The sequence below is a fragment of the Schistocerca serialis genome, chromosome 5 (genome assembly GCF_023864345.2).
Source record: "Schistocerca serialis cubense isolate TAMUIC-IGC-003099 chromosome 5, iqSchSeri2.2, whole genome shotgun sequence".
Classification (NCBI taxonomy): domain Eukaryota; kingdom Metazoa; phylum Arthropoda; class Insecta; order Orthoptera; family Acrididae; genus Schistocerca; species Schistocerca serialis.
This window is the reverse complement of record NC_064642.1, coordinates 468,361,333-468,384,951: the sequence shown is the minus strand read 5'-3', so window position 1 is coordinate 468,384,951 and position 23,619 is coordinate 468,361,333. Positions and strand designations below refer to the sequence as shown.

Sequence of the window (23,619 nt, the reverse complement as noted above, 5' to 3'; positions counted from 1 at the left end):
TGTATGAAGCGTAGCCATGAATGGAAGTGAAACATGGACGATAACAAGTTTGGACAAGAAGAGAATAGAAGGTTTCGAAATGTGGTGCTACAGAAGAATGCTGAAGATTAGATGGGTAGATCATATAACTAATGAGGAGGTATTGAATAGGATTGGGAAGACGTTTGTGGCACAACTTGACTAGAAGAAGGGATCGATTGGTAGGACACGTTCTGAGGCATCAAGGGATCACCAATTTAGCATTGGAGGGCAGCGTGGAGGGTAAAAATCGTAGAGGGAGACCAAGAGATGAATACACTAAGCAGATTCAGAAGGATGTAGGTTGCAATAGGTACTGGGAGATGAAGAAGCTTGCACAGGATAGAGTAGCATGGAGAGCTGCATCAAACCAATCTCAGGACTGAAGACCACAACAACAACAACAAAGTAAGGAGCCAATGCAGTAGAGTACTCTCTGTAAAACCGAATTGGAATCCCATCAGTACCTGGCGATTTATTAATGACCTTTAATGACTTGTAATTGTTATTCTGTAATTCTTATAATTAATGATGTATTCGATTGTTTAGTTTTATGTAAAAGTAAGTGGCACATGAACCATGAAGTCAGTCTGCCTTATTGTCAGATGGCCGGTGTTTATTCCACCAATGTACACGCTAATCAGTCACAATATAAAACAAGAAAAGTTATATACTCTGTATTTTATTTAAAAATTAGTACAACAGCGACGCCAAATTCTAGGATTTTCTGAAGCAGGAACCCCAAGGATATCAAAGTTGAATACCTCATCATATGAAGTATCTAAGTTATTTTGTGAACTTTCATTATCTGTGATTGAAATTTTCTAGTTTTCACGCATCTTTGTATTTGTGAATGGTGGAGGCCCAAAGTTTTAAGTTACTCCGAATGGTATGATTGAGAATTACTGTTACCGCTGTCCAGCTATAGACAGAACTAGAGAAACTGTATATTTTTTCTTCACTTAGCCTCAGTGGTAATTAAACTGCCTCCTTACTCTCACACATTTAAGATTGGCATTTTAGGATCAATCATGCAACAAATTCTGAATGCTGCAAAATGGAAAATGTACAATCCAAGACTGCTGCACGCTGTGAATGAGGACAAACCAGATTGAAGAATGGAGTACTGCAAGTGTTTTGAAGGCATACTTCATGAGGATGAACGGTTTGCAGGGATGATTACTTGGTCAGATGAAGCACCATTCAAACTGAACGATACTGTAAACCACCACGCATGTAATGGGCTCCTGAAAATCCTCATGTTCTCGTGGACAAACATGTATCTACTGAGTATTAACATGTGGTTATGGTCTCTCATTGAACAGTTTGATTGGACCATTCTTATTTCGAAGTATCATAAATGCTAAGGTGCATCTTCATATGCTACTAAAATCAATTATACTTGCCATCTGAGACGAGAATGAAAGATTTTACCTACAACAAACTGGTGCTCTGCCTCTCTACAACACAGTTGTCAAGAATTTCAAGAATTTTATTCACCATAGATCATTTTACAATGATATTGGCTTCGTCATACAAGATGTACTAGTACATACAGAATAATAAAATAAACTTCTGTCAATACATTATAGAATACATTTGAAGCATGGCAGTGTACCAAATTACAAAGGATAGCTTTTAAAAGTTAACGCAAGAAGCTATCTAATAATCTAATATAATATGGTATTTTATTGTTTATAGTATAAACTTTGTAATTACCCACGATTAACCACAGCACAAAATAATATGTTTAACTACAGACAACATTTAAATGCTTATATTTTCCTCAGGCATCTCAAAGAATTCTTTAATGTCATAGAATGGATGATCTGACAGCCAGCTGTACCACTTAATTTCAAAAGAATTTGTATCCATAGACTGAAATGAACTGGCAGTTTATTGAACATTTTGAGTGGGTTAACTTCGTGGGAATTTCCTATTCTCGCTAATCTGTGGTGCTGTATGTCTAAATTACCGTTAGCCCTGGTGTTGTGTTCGTGTATTTCCCTTCTGGCAATAAATTCTGAAATATTATTTTTAATATAGAGTACAGACACATAGATGTATAGATTTATAATTGTAAGTATTCTGAGTCTGGAAAAAAGAGGACAACAGTGCTCTGTATGACCTCTTTTACATATTATACATATGACTTTTTTCTGTAATTTCAATACGTTTTTGATGTGAGGGGAGTGCCCCCATATAATCAGACCATATGAAATATGTGACTGGAATAGCCCAAAGTATGTCACCCTGAGGTACTCCAAGCTCACTACCTCCCTCAGTTTCAAGAGAAGGTATGCCACCCGAGATATTTTTTCACATACATGATTGACATGTTCCTCCCAATATAGTTTTGAGTCAATGTGAATACCTAAGAGTTTTACCGACTTATTGCCTACTTCATTTGATGTTCCCATTAAAAGTTGTTGTGTTTTGTCAGGGTTGCATAGGAGCTTAAAGGCTGCAAACCAGTCCAGGGCCTTATCTAGTGTTTCTTTTGTTAGGTAATTCAGATCTGAAATGTTCTGATGTGTGGTAAATAGTGTTGTATCGTCAGCATAACACACAACAGGGTGAGCTATATTTTTAGGTAAATCATTAATAGCGACAATGAAGAAGAAGGGTCCAAGGATAGACCCTTGTGGTACACCTGTGCTGATTTCCATGATGGAAGAATTTAAATTTCTGACTGAAACGAATTGTTTTCGGTTACTTAAATAAGAATTTATCACAGGTAAAGTGCTCCCTCTCACCTCATAAAACTCTAGTTTCCCCAGTAGTATGTCAACAGGAATGCAGTCGAAAGCTTTGCTTAGGTCACATAATACCAGTGATACCATGTTATTATTTTCAAAAGCTGTTAAGGTTTGGTCAATGATTTCCAAAATGGCCCCTGTTGTGTTCTTCCCCTTTCGAAAGCCAAACTGATTGTTACATAGGATATTGTTTTTTTTCAAAGAAGTTGCTTATTTGTGTGTGTATCATCACCTCAAATACCTTTGAGAATATTGGAACAATGGAGACTGGTCTGTAGCTTTGGAGGAGATGTTTGTCTCCTTTTTTAAAAACTGGGACAACTTTTGATACCTTGAGTGCATCTGGAAAAACTCCAAATTCTACACATTTATTAAAAATGTAAGCTAATGGTTTGGCGATTGAGTGTATTGTCTTTTTAATTATGTTATTTGATAACCAATAACAGTCCATACTTTTAGAACCTGAAAATTTGGATACAGCTTTTATAACATCAGCAGGTGTGACAGCCCTCCATTGAAATGCCAGGTTAACAGGCAGTGGTATTCCAACAAGGTTCATTGCAGATGAATTTGTTGCTTTGATACTGCTACTTATTTCTTTAACTGAGTTTAAAAAGTACTCATTTAATTCTTCAGGATCAAGCAGAGCTGTTTCTGTGCGTTTCGGTGTATTCTCTTGTTTTATTATTTGCCAGGCTACCTTGCATTTATTGGGAGCTCTTTCTATATAGTTCTCCGCTTGTGGGGCGGCGGATAATTTTGTGTAAAATAATATTTTTCTGTATATATATACGCTTGCGTGTTGAATCAGTTTCTAGCTTTTAGAATGTTGTTATTGCTGTCTTTTGCCGTTCTCAACACTGGCTCTCTATTTACTCCGTGACCCCCAGAAAGTGATTTAATAAAACTTGGAGCCAGTAAATAGATATCCTAGTGCCCACTTTACCTGAGAATGTTCTTATAGCTGCAGCTTATAGCTCTGAGGAATTAGGAGATTGTCCGGGATTTCTAATCAAAAACGGTTTTCCAAAATAGTTGAGTATATTCTGAAATTCACTAATAAAAACCACAAGTATCCCTACAACCTAACTAACAGAACAGTTCAGAGTCTAATGCGCTGATGCAACTATAAATGTCCGAATCAAATGTTAAAAAGAATGCTCGCCATAATTTGATGAAAATATTTCATCAAACGCCACGCTAAATATTTGGTAGAATGTCTGTCCCGCGACGGCACGTGAAAATACGACAAAACGCAAACTGAAGCTAGATAATGAAAATCATTCCAGAATTAACACTTCACATAAAATGTTTTCATGGTTCCGCATATCTCTAGTAACTTAATACGGCACCCGAGGCTGTTTGTAGCAGATACACTGATGCGACGCGACTACCGACACAGATGGCGTGTCATTCAGCGTCTGGAGAGAACTGGGGCCTTGCTTCCTCGCGCAGTGTTCTTATATATAAAGCCGCGGTGCGGACGGCTGAGGGATCGCCTGATCAAATCCGCTCTCCCGACTAGCCGCTGGGCTAGTAACGCACCACTTCAAGATACATAATAATTTATAGCTTCTTTGGCTGATGGCCGAAGAAGCTCTAAATTTAAACGTGCATTCAGCACGCAGGTAAGTATTGATAATAAAATTTTGACGTGGCTAAGTTAAATATTTTGGGCGAGAGAATTAATTAAATTACACTGCACGCAGCAGATGAGCTCTGAACTGTCCCTTTTGAAATCCGCTATCGCTATAATTTTATAGGTATTAAAAAGAAACTTTACACATTTTCATAATCATAGCGGACCTCCAACCTATTTAAATCTAAACATCCTAGCCTTATTTACTAGCCTACTTAATCTATCTTGCTTCCTTCAGTTTTGAGACGAAAACCAGAAAATCATGAATTTCCACTAAAGTCTTAATTTGTGAAATCCAAAGTACTGTTTTTATTAAATCATTATGAAAGATGAATCTAAATATAAATTTTGAAGTCTCTAGCTCTTTTCTGTTGCGCCAATGATTTTTCCAGAAAAACGTCCAAATCTCGGAAATGGCTGAAGTTATCGAACTGATATTTAACACACATTAATTTAGTATTATTTTTGACATGCTAGAAAAGTTTTAGTTCATTTGCTTGATTTTTAAGGTATTGCGCAACATTTATGACGCCAGAGCTAGTTACAGCAGACTGGCTGGCACACAATGGAAACAGATGTGAATTTACTACAGCGTGAGTAGGCTGCTTCCCTACACGCTGCTTGCTTTTTTGCCAGAACAAGTTTAGCTTTATAGTATTTTTTGCATTTCAGATATGACCTATGAATGTTCACACTCTGTTCTGCTCCTTGGTCAGAGGCTTGTTTATGCATCTGGTACAGCATATGTAAGTTTCGTCTAATTTCTACTAGCTCTTGTGTGAACCAGTTCAGACTTTTCTTTTTCATTTCATTTGGATATCTAACTTTTTTTTACTGGTGAGCAAGAATACGATAAATCTGTGTACTTCTTAAAGAAGTTACCAAAGCTAATTTCAGCTTCCCTTTTTCCAGATTGACAATTATATATAAAGTCCCAATCTGCACTTCCTAATCTATCAACAAACATATTTATGTACTCTACCTTCTGTCTTCGTACCACTACTACTTTAGATTCTTCAGTTTTAACTGGCAGCCTCTTACAGAGCGTAAGGAGTAGTGGCTCATGATCTGCAAGTCCACTTCCTGCAAGTCTAACTGTAAAATCCTCCCTATGGAAATTCACAACAATATTGTCTATACAGGCATTCTTACGTGTGGCACAGTTATTTGTACAATAGATGTCTAATGATCTTAGCATATTCAAAAATGTCCTAGCAACTGGTCTCTGTGTGTTTACCATTTCTATGTTGAAATCACTACATATAGCAATTCTCGTTTTACTCTTCAATATTTTTTTAATTATTAATTCACATTTTTCAATAAACAAATTTACATCACCATCTGGCGACCTATATAGACTAAATACCACTATATTTTCATTCATTAGTTTTACACAACTAAACTCCCCATCTAGCTCTGAGGATTATGTAGGTACATCAATTCTGGAAAATATTATTCCTTCTTTGACAAAAATTCCCGCCCCACCATTCTTTCCCTGTTTTCTAAATATCATGTCTCCCACAACATACCCTTGGGGAATGAACATATGTACTTGTTCTTGTGTTAACCAGTGGTCAGCTACACATATAACATCTACATGCTCAGTGTTACATAAATGTTCTAATTCTAAAATTTTATTTCTAATACAACGTATGTTAACTTGTAGAAAAGTAAGTAGTTTGTCTCTGTCTGTATTCCTCTGGAGCAATTTGACTTTATATTTGAGGTTGTAGGTTCCGTTAATGTCTTTAATCTTGATGCACTGTGATCATACGTGTTATGATAGTCACATACCTCTTCATCCACTTGATGACTCACTTTGTTAACTGCTTTCGTCTGTGAAGCCACTGCTGATCCCACCAAAAATCATGGAATCCTGGAACCTACTTGGATGAAAATGTACATAGAAGATGGATAGGTCAAAAAGGATCTGTTGAGTGTGTCCAATGGTCTCCAGACCTTACACCTCTTGAATTCTACCTATGGGGGACATCGAAAAATGAACTTTATCAACAGAAGCCAGCTCCACAGAATGAGCTATGAGAAACCATCGAGGCATCCTGTGCAGCTATAACACCAGCAACACTGACAGCCATACTTCGGTCAGTAGTTCAGTGGCATCGTCATTGTTTGGCTACTAATGGGGGTCACTTCAAACACATAAAATATCATTGTTGCAATAAGCCAGTGCATGATGTATTGTACCTCACAAATAACTTTGTGTTTGAAGGCATGTTCATGCTCCTCGCATGGATTGCTGATGAATTGGCTTAAATAACTCACTGGATATGCTAAATCTGTCTTTATGCCCACTGCAAAGTATAGAAGCCTTCCAATCATGGTTCTGTATTTTGGTGCATTCTGTTCGCTGAAATTTGCTTCGTCTATCGCATTTTGTACTTCATATTCAGAATGAGAGGTATTTTCAGAAGTTTGCAGTTTTTCATTTGGAATGCCTTTAAGATTTATTTTGAGTATGCTGTTTGGTCTAAAATCAGTGTTCCATCTTCCCTTGTAACTTGAATTGACTATGCATGTCATGCAACACCAAGGTCTCTTTATTTCAAATTCCATGCTTAAGATATTTTTAATTTTCATTATTTCACTTTTCTCACCGTATAATCTTATGTCATCCACATATACAATTAGAATGAGTTCACACTGTAGATCACAGTAGCATGAGGGTCAACTACTGGTTGCAGTGTCCCTCGTTTGCACAGGAACTTGTTGAGTGTTTCATTCCATCGTCCACTGAACTAATGCAAGCCACAGATGTACTTCTCAAGTCTGCAGTTCCACTCCCCATTGTTCAGTTCCTCTTGATCTGGTATGCCACTGAATTTTCTTCACTGTTTGTCAGTGACATCTGTGAAACCAATTCATAGTTCCACATAGGCTTTATACTGTATGTCAGCCATCAAACACATCACAATGACATTTAAAGATGAATTCCCATCTAGTTCATCCACTGTTACCATAAGTAGTTTAACTGGACTGTAACATTTGTCAAAATCAATTCCTGGTCTTTGCTTATTAGCTTAAGCTACCACTCATACTCTGTCTCTGACAATGCTTCCCTTTTCCCTTGCACTTGAAACCCCATTGTGTTCATATTGTCTCTGTGTTGTTAGCATGTGATAAAAATGTCTAGGTTCAGTTTTGCATTAGGTTTCCCAGTTCTTCTGGCATTGCTTCTTGCTATTTATTTTTCTTGTCAGCTGACATGGCTTCCTGTATGCTGTTTACATGCTTTCCTCCTGGTGTACTTTCCTTTTCAGCTGCATAGTCCTTCTTCTTTTCATTTGTTTTTTTGTCTGTCAGCCATATCACTGATTCAACTTATTACCCAGATTGTGTTCTGTAGCTTCTGTTTATTGTAGGTTCTTTTACTTCACAGTTGTTATTATATTTTGTGTAGTATCAATCTCAGCACTCTTATCCTCCTCTTCAGTCTCCTTTTCTACTTCATTATGTTCAGAAGCTACACAAATTTAAAAATTTTCACTTTTTTGTGTCAGAGGCTTCTTCTGCCCCATAGTGTCTGTATTCTAGGATGCTCCTTCATCATCTGCAGTGGTTGTGGCCTTCAGATCAATCACTTTTGTAATACCTTTGTTCAGTTTTGCTGGAAAGATATTTTCATCAAATTAAATATCTCTGACAATCATTATATTTTCTGTTTTTGGATTCCACAGTCTGTAGGCTTTCGTGGTTTCTGAATATCCAGTCTTCGTGAGGGATTGTTCATTTGGTTCAAATTTATCACATCAGTTTTTCATTTTTGCATATACACAACATCCGAATTATTGCAGATGATTAATGTTTGGTTCTTGTCCATGCTATTTTTTGTAAGGACTTTTTCCATAATTTAGTACCATCAAGTCTCTATTTTGCAGATAATTTGTCATTGGTATGTCTTCACAACAGAAATTTTGTGGTATATAGCTCTCCAAATGTATATATTGCACAGTATTTGGAAGGGTTTGATTGAACCATTGTGCAACATCATTTTGTTGAAGTGTGCCAGGGATGGTCAGCTAGTTCCAAATACCTTTTTTCCCAGATATCCTTCAAATTCTTTAGGCATATATTCACCTCCATTGTCTGAACAGAGCATTCATTTTTTTTCTGTAGAAATTTTTTCCATACACTTTGTATTATTTGAATGGCTGACACACTTCACTGTTCACTTTTAGTACATTCAGGATGATTATAATTAAACTTTCACTGCTTGAGAGGGCCTATATGAAAATGGAGTGACTGTAGGACAATAAAGCTTTACGGAAATATTTGTAATGGCATGTGGAAAAGAAATAACAAATAAACCATTGAAAGAAACACATTTTAATTTGCACATGAGATGGTAACATTTATTAATTGTGTAACATGTTTACATTCCAGATTAAAAATGTTGCTGAGTGTGGTAATCATCTGATTTGGCAAGTAATGTGAAGTTTATACAAATGCCATTTCACAGTTGTTCATAGCACCTTCTCAATGGTGGACCATGGAATGTTCAGTTGATTTGATGTACCATGTGCCCTGCTTGAAGATTGCACATTACGTCCAGCATACTCACTCGTGGCAGCAGCAGCTTCTTCAACATTTTGTGGCACAACTGGCTGTCAGACTCTCCCAGGAGCAATTCCCACATTGCCAGCTAATTCAAAGATCTGAATCATGATCTTCAGCCCAGTATGGAAAGAGGACCTCTCCATATTCCCTTAATGCACCTGTATTTGGAAAGAGCAGCAGCATTATTGCTGTTGTTTTGATAAAACAGCTTTATTAGTAAAGCCCTGTTTATCTTGTCCAGACCCATGTTGACTCTGCTAGTGTAATGCACGCTGATGCTTGTGTTTCAACCCTGTGTCACCATACCAATAGCAGCACCTAATGGCAAGTGTTGACCTTAACACTACTAACAATGTAAATCCTGCAGCACACAGTCTTAACATCTTTCCTATAAAGTTGGGTACCGTTATTATAAATAGTTTTCCACATATGTTGGATCAAGTAGTGAAAGTTTAATTATAGCCACCTTGTACATTACTGCATATCTTGAGTAACCATAGATAAATGTGGCAATATATTTCAGTCCAACAAGTGATTGTGGGTCAGAGATACCATTACATCACTATGTATCAAATGTAGAGGTTAACTTGCTCCATTTTTCTGACTGTTTGTGAAAAGACTTGGCTTTCATTTTATCATCAACACACACACATTGCACAACAGATTTACCTGGTTGCCTGATGCTTCAAAAATTGTTCCACTACTTTTGACCTGTTTCTTATTATTATCACCAGGAATCTGGCCTAACCTTTTGTCCCATAAATCTATTTCCTGACTGTTGGTAAGATTTGTGACAGGGCCACATCCATACATTGAAATATAGGAATTGTCTTCTCCATGTACAGTAAGGTAGTACAAATTGCCTTTCTTTGAAGCTTTCAGGATTATATACCTGCTTTGTTTCATGATTCTAGCTTCAGCTCTTGGTACAAATACAACAATATCTCTGCAGGAGCTTCTAATGACTTGTTGGGTCCATGTCACATCAAGCTGCTGCACTGCACTGGGGAAAAGGAGGTCTGAAATATTAAGGGATATCTCATGACTTTTGTCTGCTCTGTGTATATAGTTCAGTAAGAAAACTTTTGTTGAATACAATCATATCTATCACTTTCACACTGATTTCATAAACATCACTTGTGGATCCTCTTTGCAATCCACCAGAAAGAGAAAATTTTCAGTACCGGTACTCACTGTTTCAAAGTCTTCCACCCTGTCTTATATCTTAGACAGTACTCTGACTTCCTGTCACTGTAGATTGGTGATCTTGGGCTCATAAACTATGAAACTTCTTTAGAAAAATGCTGTGGAGCACACAGGAATGCACAGCATATCACAAATGAGGAAAAAAGACATCTATTTTTACATACATGCACAATGCCTTTTACAGTACTGTACAGCATAATTACAAGACAACAATGGGTACTCCAGAGTTCACAAGAAAAATAGTCATTACTGACAGGACAGGGAAATGGGGCTTGTTATCCTCACAGCACTCCTCTCCTTGCAATACTCTCTTATATGTGTGGGGGCTTCCTTTCTTCACTTCTTAAACTGTCCCCCTAGACCTGACAAGGAGAGAAAAGTATGTGCACACTACATGCTATTCATCAATTGATTTTTCATGTGTGATTATTGAGTTTTAAGCAGTCCAGAAGCTTAGAAAAAGTATGTGGATGGTACATTCAGATGCTCAACTTGTCCCCACCCACAACTATTGCTATTCTGGTGTGCAACAATAAAGGTGAGGGCATGATATGTTCTACACAGAGAGGAATGGAGCATACATTGCAGAGGCACCAGTGTCTCCTCTGTCTCTATCCCACACCACATGTTTCAGTTGTTGCCTACCCTGGTAACTGGGAACACTGGGATAAGTGCCACATTGGGCCTTTGCTTCTTATTCTCCTAAGATGTATTTATATGCTCATAAATGTATTGCTGTTACTTCTTTACATAATAATTGTTGTGTTTGCTTTGTTGTTGTTGTTGTTGTTGTTGTGGTCTTTAGAATCCTGGTTTGGTACAGGTCTCCATGTCACTCTATCCTGTGCAAGCCTCTTCATCTCCAAGTACCTACTGCAACCTACATCCCTCCAGATCTGCTTATTGTATTTCTCTTGGTGTCCCTCTACAATTTGTACCCCCATACTTTCCTCCAGCACTAAACTGGTGATCCCTTGATGTCTCAGGATGTGTCCTACCAACCAATCCCTTTTCTTGTCAGGTTATGTCACAAGTTCCTTTTCTCCCCAATTCTATACAGTGCCTCCTAATTAGTTACGTGATCTACCCATCTAATCTTCAGTATTCTTTGTAGCACCATATTTCAAAAGCTTCTATTCTCCTTTTGTCTAAACTGTCTATTGTCAATGTTTCACTTCCATACTTGGTTACACTTCATGCCTGACATTTAAACCTATATTCAATTTTAAAAAATTTCTGTCCTTCAGAAATGCATTCCTTGCCATTGCCAGTCTACATTTTATATCCTCTCCATTTCAACCATCACCAGTTATTTTGCTCCCCAAATAGCAAAACTCATCAACTACTTTACGTGTCTCAATTCCTAATCTAATTCCCTCAGCATCATATGATTTTATTCAACTACTTTCCATTATCCATTCTTGCTTAGCCATCTTGCATTTCCTGTCAGTCTCGTTTTTGACATTTGAATTGGCTTTCTTTGGAATTGAAATTATTATATTCATTTATTATATAAACCATGTGGATCTTTTATTCTTTGAGTAGTGAATTACACGACTCTTGCTAATCCGACCCTCAGTAGTCCGGCCTCTCAGTAATCCGGCGCAAAACCAAAAACACATGCACAATGAATTATTGTGCATAACAATGTTTAGTTAAACAGTGCTTTATACAGTGTATTTGAAATTGTAGCTTTCTTTACAGTTTAGAATCATGTCTTCTAAAAGGAAACACGTTATGCTGGACCTCAGGGAGAAATTCAAAATTTTAGATAAGTTAAATCAAGGTTCTTTACAGAAAGCCATTGTTGGCTGCTGAGTTTAGTGTTGGATGAGCAACTATTTATGTCATCAAAAAGAAAGATGTTATTCGATACTACCCAACACAAATGGATAGTGAGTTGGGAAAATGGAAGATTTTGCGAAAGAGTGAGAATGAAGAACTGGACATAGCTGTTTATAGATGGTTCATACAACAACGCAGTAAAGGAATTCCAGTCAGTGGCCCAATTATAAAGGAAAAAGCAGATGCATTTAACAAACAACTTGGTGGCAGTAACTTGTTTGCAGTGAGGAAAGGTTGGCTATCAAACTGGAAAAAATGACATGGAGGCTTTCGGCAGCTGACAGTCTCCGGGGAAAGCCACTCAGCTAACAATAAGGACACTGATGAGTTTGTAAGCAAGACATGTAAGATAACAGAGGAAGAAGATTTAACTGCTGATGCCTTGTATAATGCTGATGAAACAGGACTCTTTTACAAGACGCTTCCTTCAAAAACATTAGCTGCCTAGAACAAGAAGGAAGCTCGTGGTTACAAGCAACAGAAACAGCGCGTAACATTAATGGCATGTTGTAATGCAAATGGGAGTCATAAACTACTGCTTATGGTGAATGGAAAATCCAAACATCCACAGTGTTTTCAACACAATGACATAAATACTCAACCAGTGCAGTATTGCACTCAAAAGAAACCATGGATGGACAGACAAATGTTCTCTCAGTGGTTCTATGGAACATTTGTACCAGCAGTGAGAAAAGAGCTAAAGAAGAAAAAGCTTCCACTGAAAGCTATCCTTATAACTGACAATGCTCCCAGCCATCCTTCAGATGTTTCTCTGAAGTCCAGTGGTAGACAAGCACTCTTTCTCTCAACCAATGTGACAGCCTTAATTCTACCCATGCATCAGGGAATGTTGGAACGTCATTATTGACACTCACTTCTCATCTCCTTGCTGAACAAAAGTGAGAAAAACTCTATCAAGACTATGCTGAAGGCATGGAAAGCAATTAACATACATGATGTCGTTTTCCAAGCAACCGAAGCATGGGATAAAGTGGAGAGCACTACCATAATGAAGAGACGGAGAAAATCATGGCCATCCACTGATGCCGAGTTGGATCTAGTAGTGAGCGACAGTAATGAGCCAGTCAATGCGAAATTATTAATTACTTTGTACATTGACATGATGATGAAGATGTTACTAAGTGGCTGTATGAAGAAAACTGTGATACAGCAAATTTTAACAGATGAAGAAATAATGAAAAGTGTGCAAGAAAGAAATGATGAAACTGATGAAGAAGAGGACACAGGAGGAGAGAGCATGAAGATTTCTCACACTGCTGGTGCTGAAGCTGCCAAGGTCTTCCTGCAGTACATTATGCAAAAACCAGATATTTGCAGTACCGATGTAATGCTAGTGAAGCGGTTGCATGATAAAGCATGACACCATTGCATATCATCATTGCAACAGATAAAAATTAGGGACATGTTTCATATTGAGTGATACGACTGTATAATTATGTACAGTATACACTCAAGGAATAAGTTTTCTATGAAAATTAAGGTTTTTTGGATTTAATAAAGTATATCTCCTATGTTTTAAAATTGTATCCATTGTATCCTTCAGCTTAATAAAGTACAGTACACTATATCCCCTATGTTTTCAGAATATAACTAAATAAATGAATAAAATAAATTTCAGACATTCAGTAATCTAGAACTTCGCTAATCCGGCACCCATATGCACCAGGAATGGCCAGATTAGCGAGAGTCTAGTGTATCTGCGTCACCTCTTTCTCTGCTGTTCAAAAAATTACCATTGATTGTGGTGGCTCGTCCTTGCAGTGTGCAATTTCTTAGCAGTGTTACTGAAGTATTCATTCATGAAGTTTGCTAGTTCCTTTACATTGCTGATTTGAGCATCTTTGCTTTAAATCTGTGTTTACAGATGATTTTGTCAAGCATTTGCTGTCTCCTGTTTGATTATAGATTATATTTCAGATTGCTTTGCTTTTGTTGTCTTCCTTCAGTAATGTTTTACTGTTTGTAGCGTTTTTGGAGCTAGCAGTACCTTCCTATAAATTCTCCTGTAATTTTTGTAAAATTCTGAAAAATCTGGGTCAGTCTGGCTAGTTTTTATGGTTATGGGATATCTTAGAGTTTCAGAGGATTTTTTGATACATTTGGTGCCATACCATTTTTTAAATCTCTAATGGAATGCAGTATTTTGGGAAATGCTTCCTCAAATTTTAGGTTAAGTATTGTCATGAACTTATTAAACGTTTTGTTTACATTTGTTTCTGCATGCACTTCCTCTCACCCTTCATGTTGTAACTAGGATGAGAACTGATATAGGTTTGATTTTGAAAAGATCCTTTTGTTTGTACTTGATTTAGCAGGCTTCCCTACATAAATATTTGGTTTTAATATCTGACAGAGATGATCTGATTGGCTTAGAATTTTAACAAGCAGCTGTCAGTGCTTTCTTTTTATGTCTGTTGCTGTATGGTGTTTCTGAGGAAGATTGTTTGGTCACTCTAGTTGGACAGTTTATGAGTGATGTTATGCCATCTGCAAAGAGTATTCCGTTATATACTACTAATGTCATCTGGTTACATTACGTTGATATTTAAATCCCCGCATATTAGAATGTTCATTAATGGACTAGATACCTTGTCTAAGCTCTGACTGAGTTTTGAGAAAATCCATATTACATCTGGGGGATCAATACAAGCAAAATATAATAATTTTTTTTTGACATGTTTTTTTTTTTTTTCTGCTGCTGAGAATTCGAAATGTTTATCCTCACTAAATGCTATAAAGTCTTTTGTAATTTTAAATGTAATACCTTTTCTCACATAAACACATAACTACCACCTTTAATGAATATCATGGTATAGGAACAGTCCGAGTTATATGATGTTAATGCAGGAAATACTATTACATTTTCCTCACACCAATGTTCAGGGATACATAGAATGGCAATGTCCAGTGTTCACAATTGTAATTCTAGTAGTTAAACTTTATTCCTTAAGGATTTTATATTTTGATGAAATACAGCATTTGTACCCTCAAAAGGAACTCCAAAGCTACAGACTTGTGTTTATATATGAATAGTATGTAACTATAAGGCATTGGCTGTTGTGCCATTCATGACAGGACTCTAAGAACATAACATGCTGACAACATTCTTTTTGCAAGTATCTTTATGCATTCACCTCATTTCAAATGAAAATTGGTATCCATTCCTAGAAATTTTGTGTTTTTTATGCAATTTATATAGTATCAACATGTAATTTAACAGTGTCATTTTTTCTCTTCCAACTGAAATTGATGGAATTTGTTTTCTTTATACTCATCATTTTCACTTTACTGCATATTGGCCAATAATCTGATACACATGTGAGGACATGTTACTGTGAAGGGTAAAAATTCTTCTTTATACATTTTCTGATTTTGTCCTTGTGGAGGTAGTCTGTGAATGCTACAATACAAGAATCCAAAGAATCATTCACCATGATGTTATAATCCTTAGTGTCTGGAGAGTAAGGATTAACCAGTTCCTCAACCCTTATAACTGCAGTCTGGTTTCTGTACAAGTTGTAGATAATCCTTTGTTTACTGGATTTTGTCTCCTCTATCTTCAGAATTTCAAAGAATGTATTCCAGTCAACAAAATCAAATGTAAAATGCTTCCTCTAAATGTACAAATGCTGTAAACATAGCTCAGTCTTCCTTTGATCCATGATGTATGAGCATTAATAGGGTCAGTATTGTCTTGTGTTTTCCCACATTCTTCCAGAACCCAAAGTTATCTTCCCTAAGTTGGCTTCTACTAGTCTTTCCATTTTTCTGCAAATAATTTGTTCCAAGTTTTGCAGCTATGATTTTTTTTAAATATATGGTTTGATAATATTCACTTCTTGAAATCTGGTAGTATTTCACCTGTCTCGTATATCTTGCATGCAGAATGAAACATTTCTGGGAGCAGGGTAGTCTATGATTCTGAGGGGATATCATCGAATCCACATGCCTTGTTTGGCATGTGTCATTCAGTGCATGGACAAATTCTTCCTGCAGTATCATACAACCCATCACATTGTAGTCTTCTTGATCTTATCTTCAACTTTCTTTCCTTCACATAGTCCTTCAGTACATTGCTTCATCCTTTCAGCCTTCTTTTCTCTGCTTAGTACTGGACTGATGTTCATGCAGCTGCTTATCTTTTTTTAAATGATTTCCTTAATTTTACAATACACAATACCTATCTCTCTTCTACAGCTTTGCATTTTGCCTCTAGCCATTCCTGCATTACAACTTGAAACCTCTGTCAGTCTAGCTTTTAGGCCTTTGTAGTCCTTTTGTTGTTTTATTTGTTACATTTTTAAATTTTCTTCTTTCATCAGTTAACTCTAATGCCTTATATGCTATCCAAGGTGGTCTGCCTATTTTCCTTGTTGTTCGTCTGCTGCCTTCACTAACCAGATGTTGGCAGTTATTAAACTGTGTCCTGAGAAAAGTTTTAGCAGGCAGCTCCCTCTTTCATTTCTTTCACTCAGTCCACATTCTTGTTCTGCTTTGCCTCCTCTTCCTTTTCCTACTATTGAATTCCAGTTTCCTGTCCCAATTAAATAATTGTCTCCCTTGAAATACTGAAGAATTTGTCTTATATCATGTATTTTGCAATTTCTTACTTATCTGTGGAGTCAGCTGGCACACACAATTGTATTACTGTCTTAGTGCCCATCTTGGCTCTGATAATGTACTCATTAGGCTTTTCACATCAGGGTGTGACTAAAATCATGGAGGACCTGGAGTAAGTCCCGAAAGCTGAACTGCCTCCCCCTTTCACTACTCATCAAAATGTTGTTCAACACCTTATCTCTCACCACGACTCCTCCTGTCCCCAACATTCTAACATTATTCCACCCTACACACACACAAAAAAAGTGCCATCACCCTCCCACTTGTGCCAGTAAATCAAATAAATAAAAAGAAACTTTTTCACAAAGTCAACTCTGCTTGAGTTTTAATACTCTAGTGAAACAAAATATAATCTTGCCGATAGTTTCCCTGCTGTATCAGTACTTGAAACAGCTGTTAATTCTTGCTGCACACTACCTGAAGTAAGAGAGATTTTTTAAGTAACTGCAGAAGCAAATAGTTTGTTTTAGGAAATTTATATTTAGCAAGTTTCACATTTACAATACAACTGTTAATGAAAATTATGGACTTGGTTACCTAAAATTGTGTATTTCTTAAATGATTTTTCCTTGATTGGTCTTACAGTATAACAAAATTGTTCTTATTTTAGAAAAATCAATATTTCATGTTCTTTCATTTTCTATTGAAAGTGTGAGGAAGCAGGACACCAAAGAGATATATGGGAATGGAATTAAAATTCAGGGAGAAGAAATAAAAACTGAGGCTTGCTGAGAACATCATAATTCTGTCAGAGATGAGAAACACCATGGGCAATCAGCTGAATGGAATGGATAGTGTATTGACTGTAAAATGTATATCATCAAAAATAAAACATGGGTAATGGGATGCAATCGAATTATTTGAAATTATGCTGAGGCAATTAATGCACTTAAGCAATAGCAAGAAAAGCATTTCTGAAAGAGAGAACTTTTTAACACAAAACATAAATTCAAGTATTAGTATGTGATTTCTGCAGATATTTTTCTGGAGTATATCCTTGTACAGAAGTCAAACATGGATGACAATCAGTTCAGAAAAGAAAAAAATCATAGTATTTGAAATGTTGTGTTACAGAAGAACACTGAAAAGTAGATGGACAGATCAGATAATTAATCTATTGAATTTAATTGAGGAGTAAGGAAATTTATGGCACAACTTCGCTAGTGAAAGGGCTTGTTTTATGGGAATGTAAGAGACATAATGGAATTGTCAGTTTGGTAATGGAAATACATGAGAGTGGTAAAAATTGTAGATACAAACAATGGCTTGGCTACAGAAAACTAGTCCAAAGGAATGTATGCTGCGGTAGTTATGTAGAGATGAAGAGACTTGCACAGAATACAGTAGGGTGTAACACTGCAGCAAACCAGTCTTCAGACTGGAGACCACAACAACAATGACAACAGTACTGCCAAATCAGATAAATATTCCATACCCATTATGATATGAAAATGGTTCTTTATATGTTTAGCTTGGAAAAGATTGCTCAGTTTTTGTAACTGTCACAGGGACTGTAAGGCACATGAGGACTGTTGTGCATACATCAGTGTAGCTCAATACCAGTGAGCTGTGTTTTACTAATAAAAACACTACTCAGTCTTTTGCAGCAGACGGTTTTGAAATTTTTACTTTTATAGTAGTTCTTATTAACATCAGCTTGGTGAAAACAGAGTAGTAGCATGCTCAGTAAATGTCACTGCATTCTTTAATGCTTCAGTTGCAGGTTTGCCATTATAGGTAGTAAATATAAATAAAGGTTATATTGCTCTTTATGGTTCTACAGTTTCATTCATTCATTGAAAGTGCATTTAATATATGAATCAATTGTTCCAATAATTGGGTAGAAAAGAGTCATTCTAAGTCTGTCTCCTCTCACCCTTACAAGACTTGTCAATGTACTTCTTTAATATTTTATTTATTTCTTAGAGATCTACATTCAATGCCCAGTCTTTCACAGATATTAATAGCTTCATCAATAATTTTATTGGATGATTCATTAATGCTAGCTGTTACTTGCAGTACTATTCCTAATAGGCTATATTCAGCTGTAATGTCCATAATCTCAGAACTCATGGCCTCAGATGTTGTATTGATTTTGTTAAAGTACTTTGTAATGAATCACAAAAATGGTAATTGTGAGCTGTTACAGTATTCATCAAACAGCTCTGCTTTCAGACCCTGGCAGGCCGTTCAGTGCCATCTTTGGCATGTTGTTCATATCATCCTCTGCCAGTGTCATTAAACTGTATAGTATAGCTGCATGTTGCCAGGAAAAATAGCTACACTCAGTTGTGGTATGGAAGGTCATGGGATCAGCATACCACCCTCCCAATCACTGTCATCTTCTCATAACTTGTAACCATTTCTTCTCACTCAAATCACTCCTCAGTAGGTGTCACCAGGCTCAGTGCATCCTGTCCTAGTCTTCCAACCAAGGAAAAATCCCTAGTAGTCCTGGAAACTGAAACTGGTCAGAAGCACTAAGCACTTAGACACAGTCTTGGAGTGTTGTTGCATTACATTTCCTATAATTATGTCTGTCAGAGACTTAAAAATGCCAACAAATCTTTCTATTACTGCATAGTTGGTATTGTACTTTACACTCCATTGTGACAGGTTTAATTGGTTTAATGTTATCTTGAAGCTAGTCACAGAACAAGTTTTTAAATTCTACCATCACAGCATGCAGTAATCAGAGAAACTGTAGCTCTCATCTGTTTCAAAATATTTTCTTTATTCACTTTTGCAATATCTTTAAGAATTAATTTTAAATTGTAACTTGCACAATGGATGAAATACACATGGAGGTTCTGGTATTTGTATTTTATGTTGACAACATCCTCATGAGTAGCTTTGATCAGAGGTGCAAATCAAGGTCTATTTTTTTCTCCAAAATATTGTGCCCAGGAGGATGCTATTATCATTAAATAGTACAGTACAGCTGCAGCTTGTCAGGAAATATAATTGCTTTAGTTTACCCTTAGTTTCAGCCACCCACAGTACCAACATATTGGTGCCATGTTGAATGGTGTTACAAAGCCAGATCAGTCAATATCCATATTATTGCTCCTGTAACTATTGTTCCCCATCTTCAGGAACCACATATTAGTCTGGTCACTCTACTAGCATCCCCTTTGATATGGTTGCACCTATAGTATAGCTATCCGTTTAGTGCAGGTACACAAGCTGTCTCACGGTGGCAAGATCATGATTTGTTGGGGCAATTCAGCAACATAAAATATATGAGAATATAATGTGATAATGAACTCATAGGAAAAGTTACACAAGGAATAGAAACCAAAGGAAAAAGAGATTGCGAGAAATTGTGGATATCAGGTATTCCTATTCTACTGTTATATCTTTATTCCTTTTCCAAATCTCAAAAAGTAAGTTACAAGTGCACCACAATCATTCCCACTAGAAGGAGGCAGCATTTAATGTACTCCAAAAATTCATTTCAGAAAATTCTTACTACAAGCTACAGATGCTTTGTTGAGGAAGCCATTGGTACCAGTGCTGATGGCAGTTATTATGAACTGCAGCTACTGTAAGCTGTAGTTACTGGTTAATGGAAAAGATCACAACTTGCACTTAGGACAGTTGTCACCTTTAAAATTATTTTAGTTTATGTGCAGACTTGGATACTTTTAGGCTTGCTAATGTCTTACACTCACTAGGAATGGATGCTGCACCTGTCACAGATCATCTTTTGGGATGCAGGTAGTGTGTTTTTTACACCAAACTTTTTTTCTACATAGTTTCCAAAGGTCTTTGAATATTTGTCATAACATTCCAACAGCTTTTGTATCTCTACGTTGTAGACAACAGCCATAATAAATAAAATAAAAACAGTTTTTTGAAAAAACGCTGCTGTGGTTTCTGTGTTATGAGAAATCAGACCTTACTTTCCAAATAACCCTCATATAAGCAGTGTAATATTAAATCCTCTCTATTGCCATAATGTACCATATAATTAAAATGGAAGTTTTCTAAATTAAAATGTTTCAATTCTACTGTTACTTATAACCTGAAAAATAGTATCAGTGAAAGAAGTATTGCTATCTCTACTGTGTTCTTTAATAGAGACACTTCATATGCTTTCTAAGTGTAAATAGGTGTCAATATAAAGTAATTTTTGTATTTTGATGCAGAATACAGTTGTCCTACTAAATATCTGGTCATTGCACATGGATAAAGACCATTGGGGTGATCCTGAAGTATATCGACCAGAGCGTTTCATTACTGAAACTGGGCAGTTTAGAGAGGATGATGCATTCTTACCATTTGGTCTTGGTGAGTTACTGATAATGCAGTGGGTAATAGTAATGTAACTTGTGGTTCATATCTCACAGCTCCAATTTGTCTTTCAGGTCGACGTCGGTGCTTGGGGGAGCATTTGGCAAAATGTTGTTTATTCCAAATGTTTGCTGGAATCTTACAAAAATTTCAACTTGTTCCTGCAGATGGTACTGACCTAAAGTATGCTACTTTGGAGGGCCTTAATCTTGCTCCAAAACCATATGATATTATTTTTAAATCTCGATAACATTGCAACAACACAAAAATATAATTATTTTCAGCACCAGTATTATGACAGCAATTAAAACCTAATACATGAATATGTATTACTGAATGGAAATTAATTGAAATTTCATTTACTTATCTCCATACTGCCATATCATCACTTCTTTGAATTAGTGAGAGAATAGAAAAGTCTCCAATGAACATTATAAAATAGAGATGAGGTTTGTAAAAACTCAGCTACATATGAACAAGAAGAGGAGTATTTTCATATTTCTGGTTATCAATATGTGAACTATAGCTCTCAACTAATTATTAAATTCTAATGTAGTTTTCCAATGCATTCCAGTAATGTACCTTGCAGTTTAATTATACATAACCCAAGTAAGTACACCAATTCATTTATAGCAATCTCAGTAACAACTTATTACTACATTATTCTGCTAAGGAAATGTTTATTCAGTGATGCCTGAAATTATTGTTTGTTATTGTATCTGTTTATGACAGGTTAATACACAGTGTACATTTAAAAAAAATAAAAAGCAGCAGTTGGAACACTTCATGTCCTGCAAACTGAGACTCATTTCTTATGAACAACTTGACATACTCATTTACAAGGACAGATTCCAGGATCAAATTAAATGGCATCATAGGATGTATATGACAATGGTTACACAACACATAACTGAAAGCTGTTCTGTTGGAACATGCAATGTTAACTAAGTTGTAACAAAAAAATTTCACAGAACAGTCACTTCTTTTCCTTCAAGATTTTTGTGGTTTATCAAAAAGATCATTTTCTTGGAATGCCCTCAGTAATTGAACAGTACATTTGGGCATAGATTTCCATGGACATTGTTGCTGTCAATAATCCTTCAAAGTTTCAGTCATTTGCAGTGATGGCTAAAATGTTGAATCATTTTACTATGTAGTGAGTCTTACACCAAAAAGACTTCCATGGAACCAGAATAACTCAGTTATCAACATGTTCAATATACCACCATTTTTCAGGAGTGTATCCATGATATCATTAACTCTTGTACTAATATTTTGGCTGACAACCTTTCACCTGTTCTCAAAGTGAGTTACTCACAATATTATTAAAACATGAGTTTAAAGCACCTTAAAAATCTTGCAGGCAACTCATCTGGAGAATGGCTGAAAGGCTGTCAGCCAATATATTTATACAAAAGTTAATAATATCCTGGATGCACTCCTAAAAAATGACATAATATTTTATCTGCTAACAAAACCTGAAGGAACACATATTTAATATTATTTTCCCTGTAGCATTTGACACTAACTGAGTTTTGTGGGGCTGCTACACAGATGAACAATTTTCTTTACTTGAGTATTTTTCAGCCAGTTCATTTTAAAAGATAGTTTCCCCATATTCCACAATGGATATGAAGAATGCCAATTACAGTCCTACATTACATAATATATAATAACATTCAACAACATCTTTGCCTCTGCACTTCCACCTCGACTGACATCTCTGCCCAAACTCTTTGCCTTTTAATATGTCTGCTTGTGTCTGTATATGTGTGGATGGATATGTGTGTGTGTGCGAGTGTATACCCGTCCTTTTTTCCCCCTAAGGTAAGTCTTTCCGCTCCCGGGATTGGAATGACTCCTTACCCTCTCCTTTAAAACCCACATCCTTTCGTCTTTCCCTCTCCTTCCCTCTTTCCTGACGAAGCAACCGTTGGTTGCGAAAGCTAGAATTTTGTGTGTATATTTGTGTTTGTTTGTGTGTCTATCGACGTGCCAGCGCTTTCGTTTGGTAAGTCACATCATCTTTGTTTTTAGATATATTTTTCCCACATGGAATGTTTCCCTCTATTATAATAATATATAATAATTTCATCTTGTAGCATATAATTTTGTTATGAACCACCAAAGCATTTGATTGTTATGACTGGGTACAATCCACTCATAATATTGATATTAGAGGACACAACATCTTATCATTCATAGAGACTTCACACATGCTGCATAGTTCAACTTAAAAATTCTTACATTGATTATTACTATATTTTCTTGAGGCTGAAATAATTGTACACAAAGTTATTTTAAAAATATATATTTAGCTGGGATGTAGGTATAGCAACAACTGATATTATGTATGAAATCATTACTGCAAATTGTAACCATTTGTGGTTATTTGACACAAACTAAAACTTGCACAGATTTACACATGTCTATGGACACAGTATAACACACCACATTCTAGTTAAGGAATGCAGCAATTTTTGCACTTTCACACTAACTAAAATGTTATTTTCATAGGTTAAACTGGAATTTGTGTCAGGAAGTTTATCTGGCTCTAGAAACAATTACCAAAAGCATTATGCTTAAATTCATCAGACAACATGAAACAGCAGCATAAAATAGGAAGTAGCAGCTACTTTG

At 36.2% G+C, this 23,619-nt stretch overlaps 1 protein-coding gene across 1 annotated transcript in view; it reads left to right on the top strand.

The window, feature by feature from the left end:
• Positions 1-21,691, top strand: part of LOC126481120 (methyl farnesoate epoxidase-like) — a 189,820-nt gene extending 168,129 nt beyond the window's left edge. The window contains exons 8-9 of the mRNA XM_050104654.1: positions 20,835-20,976; positions 21,054-21,691. Coding sequence (XP_049960611.1) covers positions 20,835-20,976; positions 21,054-21,229 — 318 coding nt within the window. The 3' untranslated portion in view covers positions 21,230-21,691. The remainder of the gene's footprint in view (positions 1-20,834; positions 20,977-21,053) is intronic.
• Positions 21,692-23,619: the final 1,928 nt, after the last annotated feature.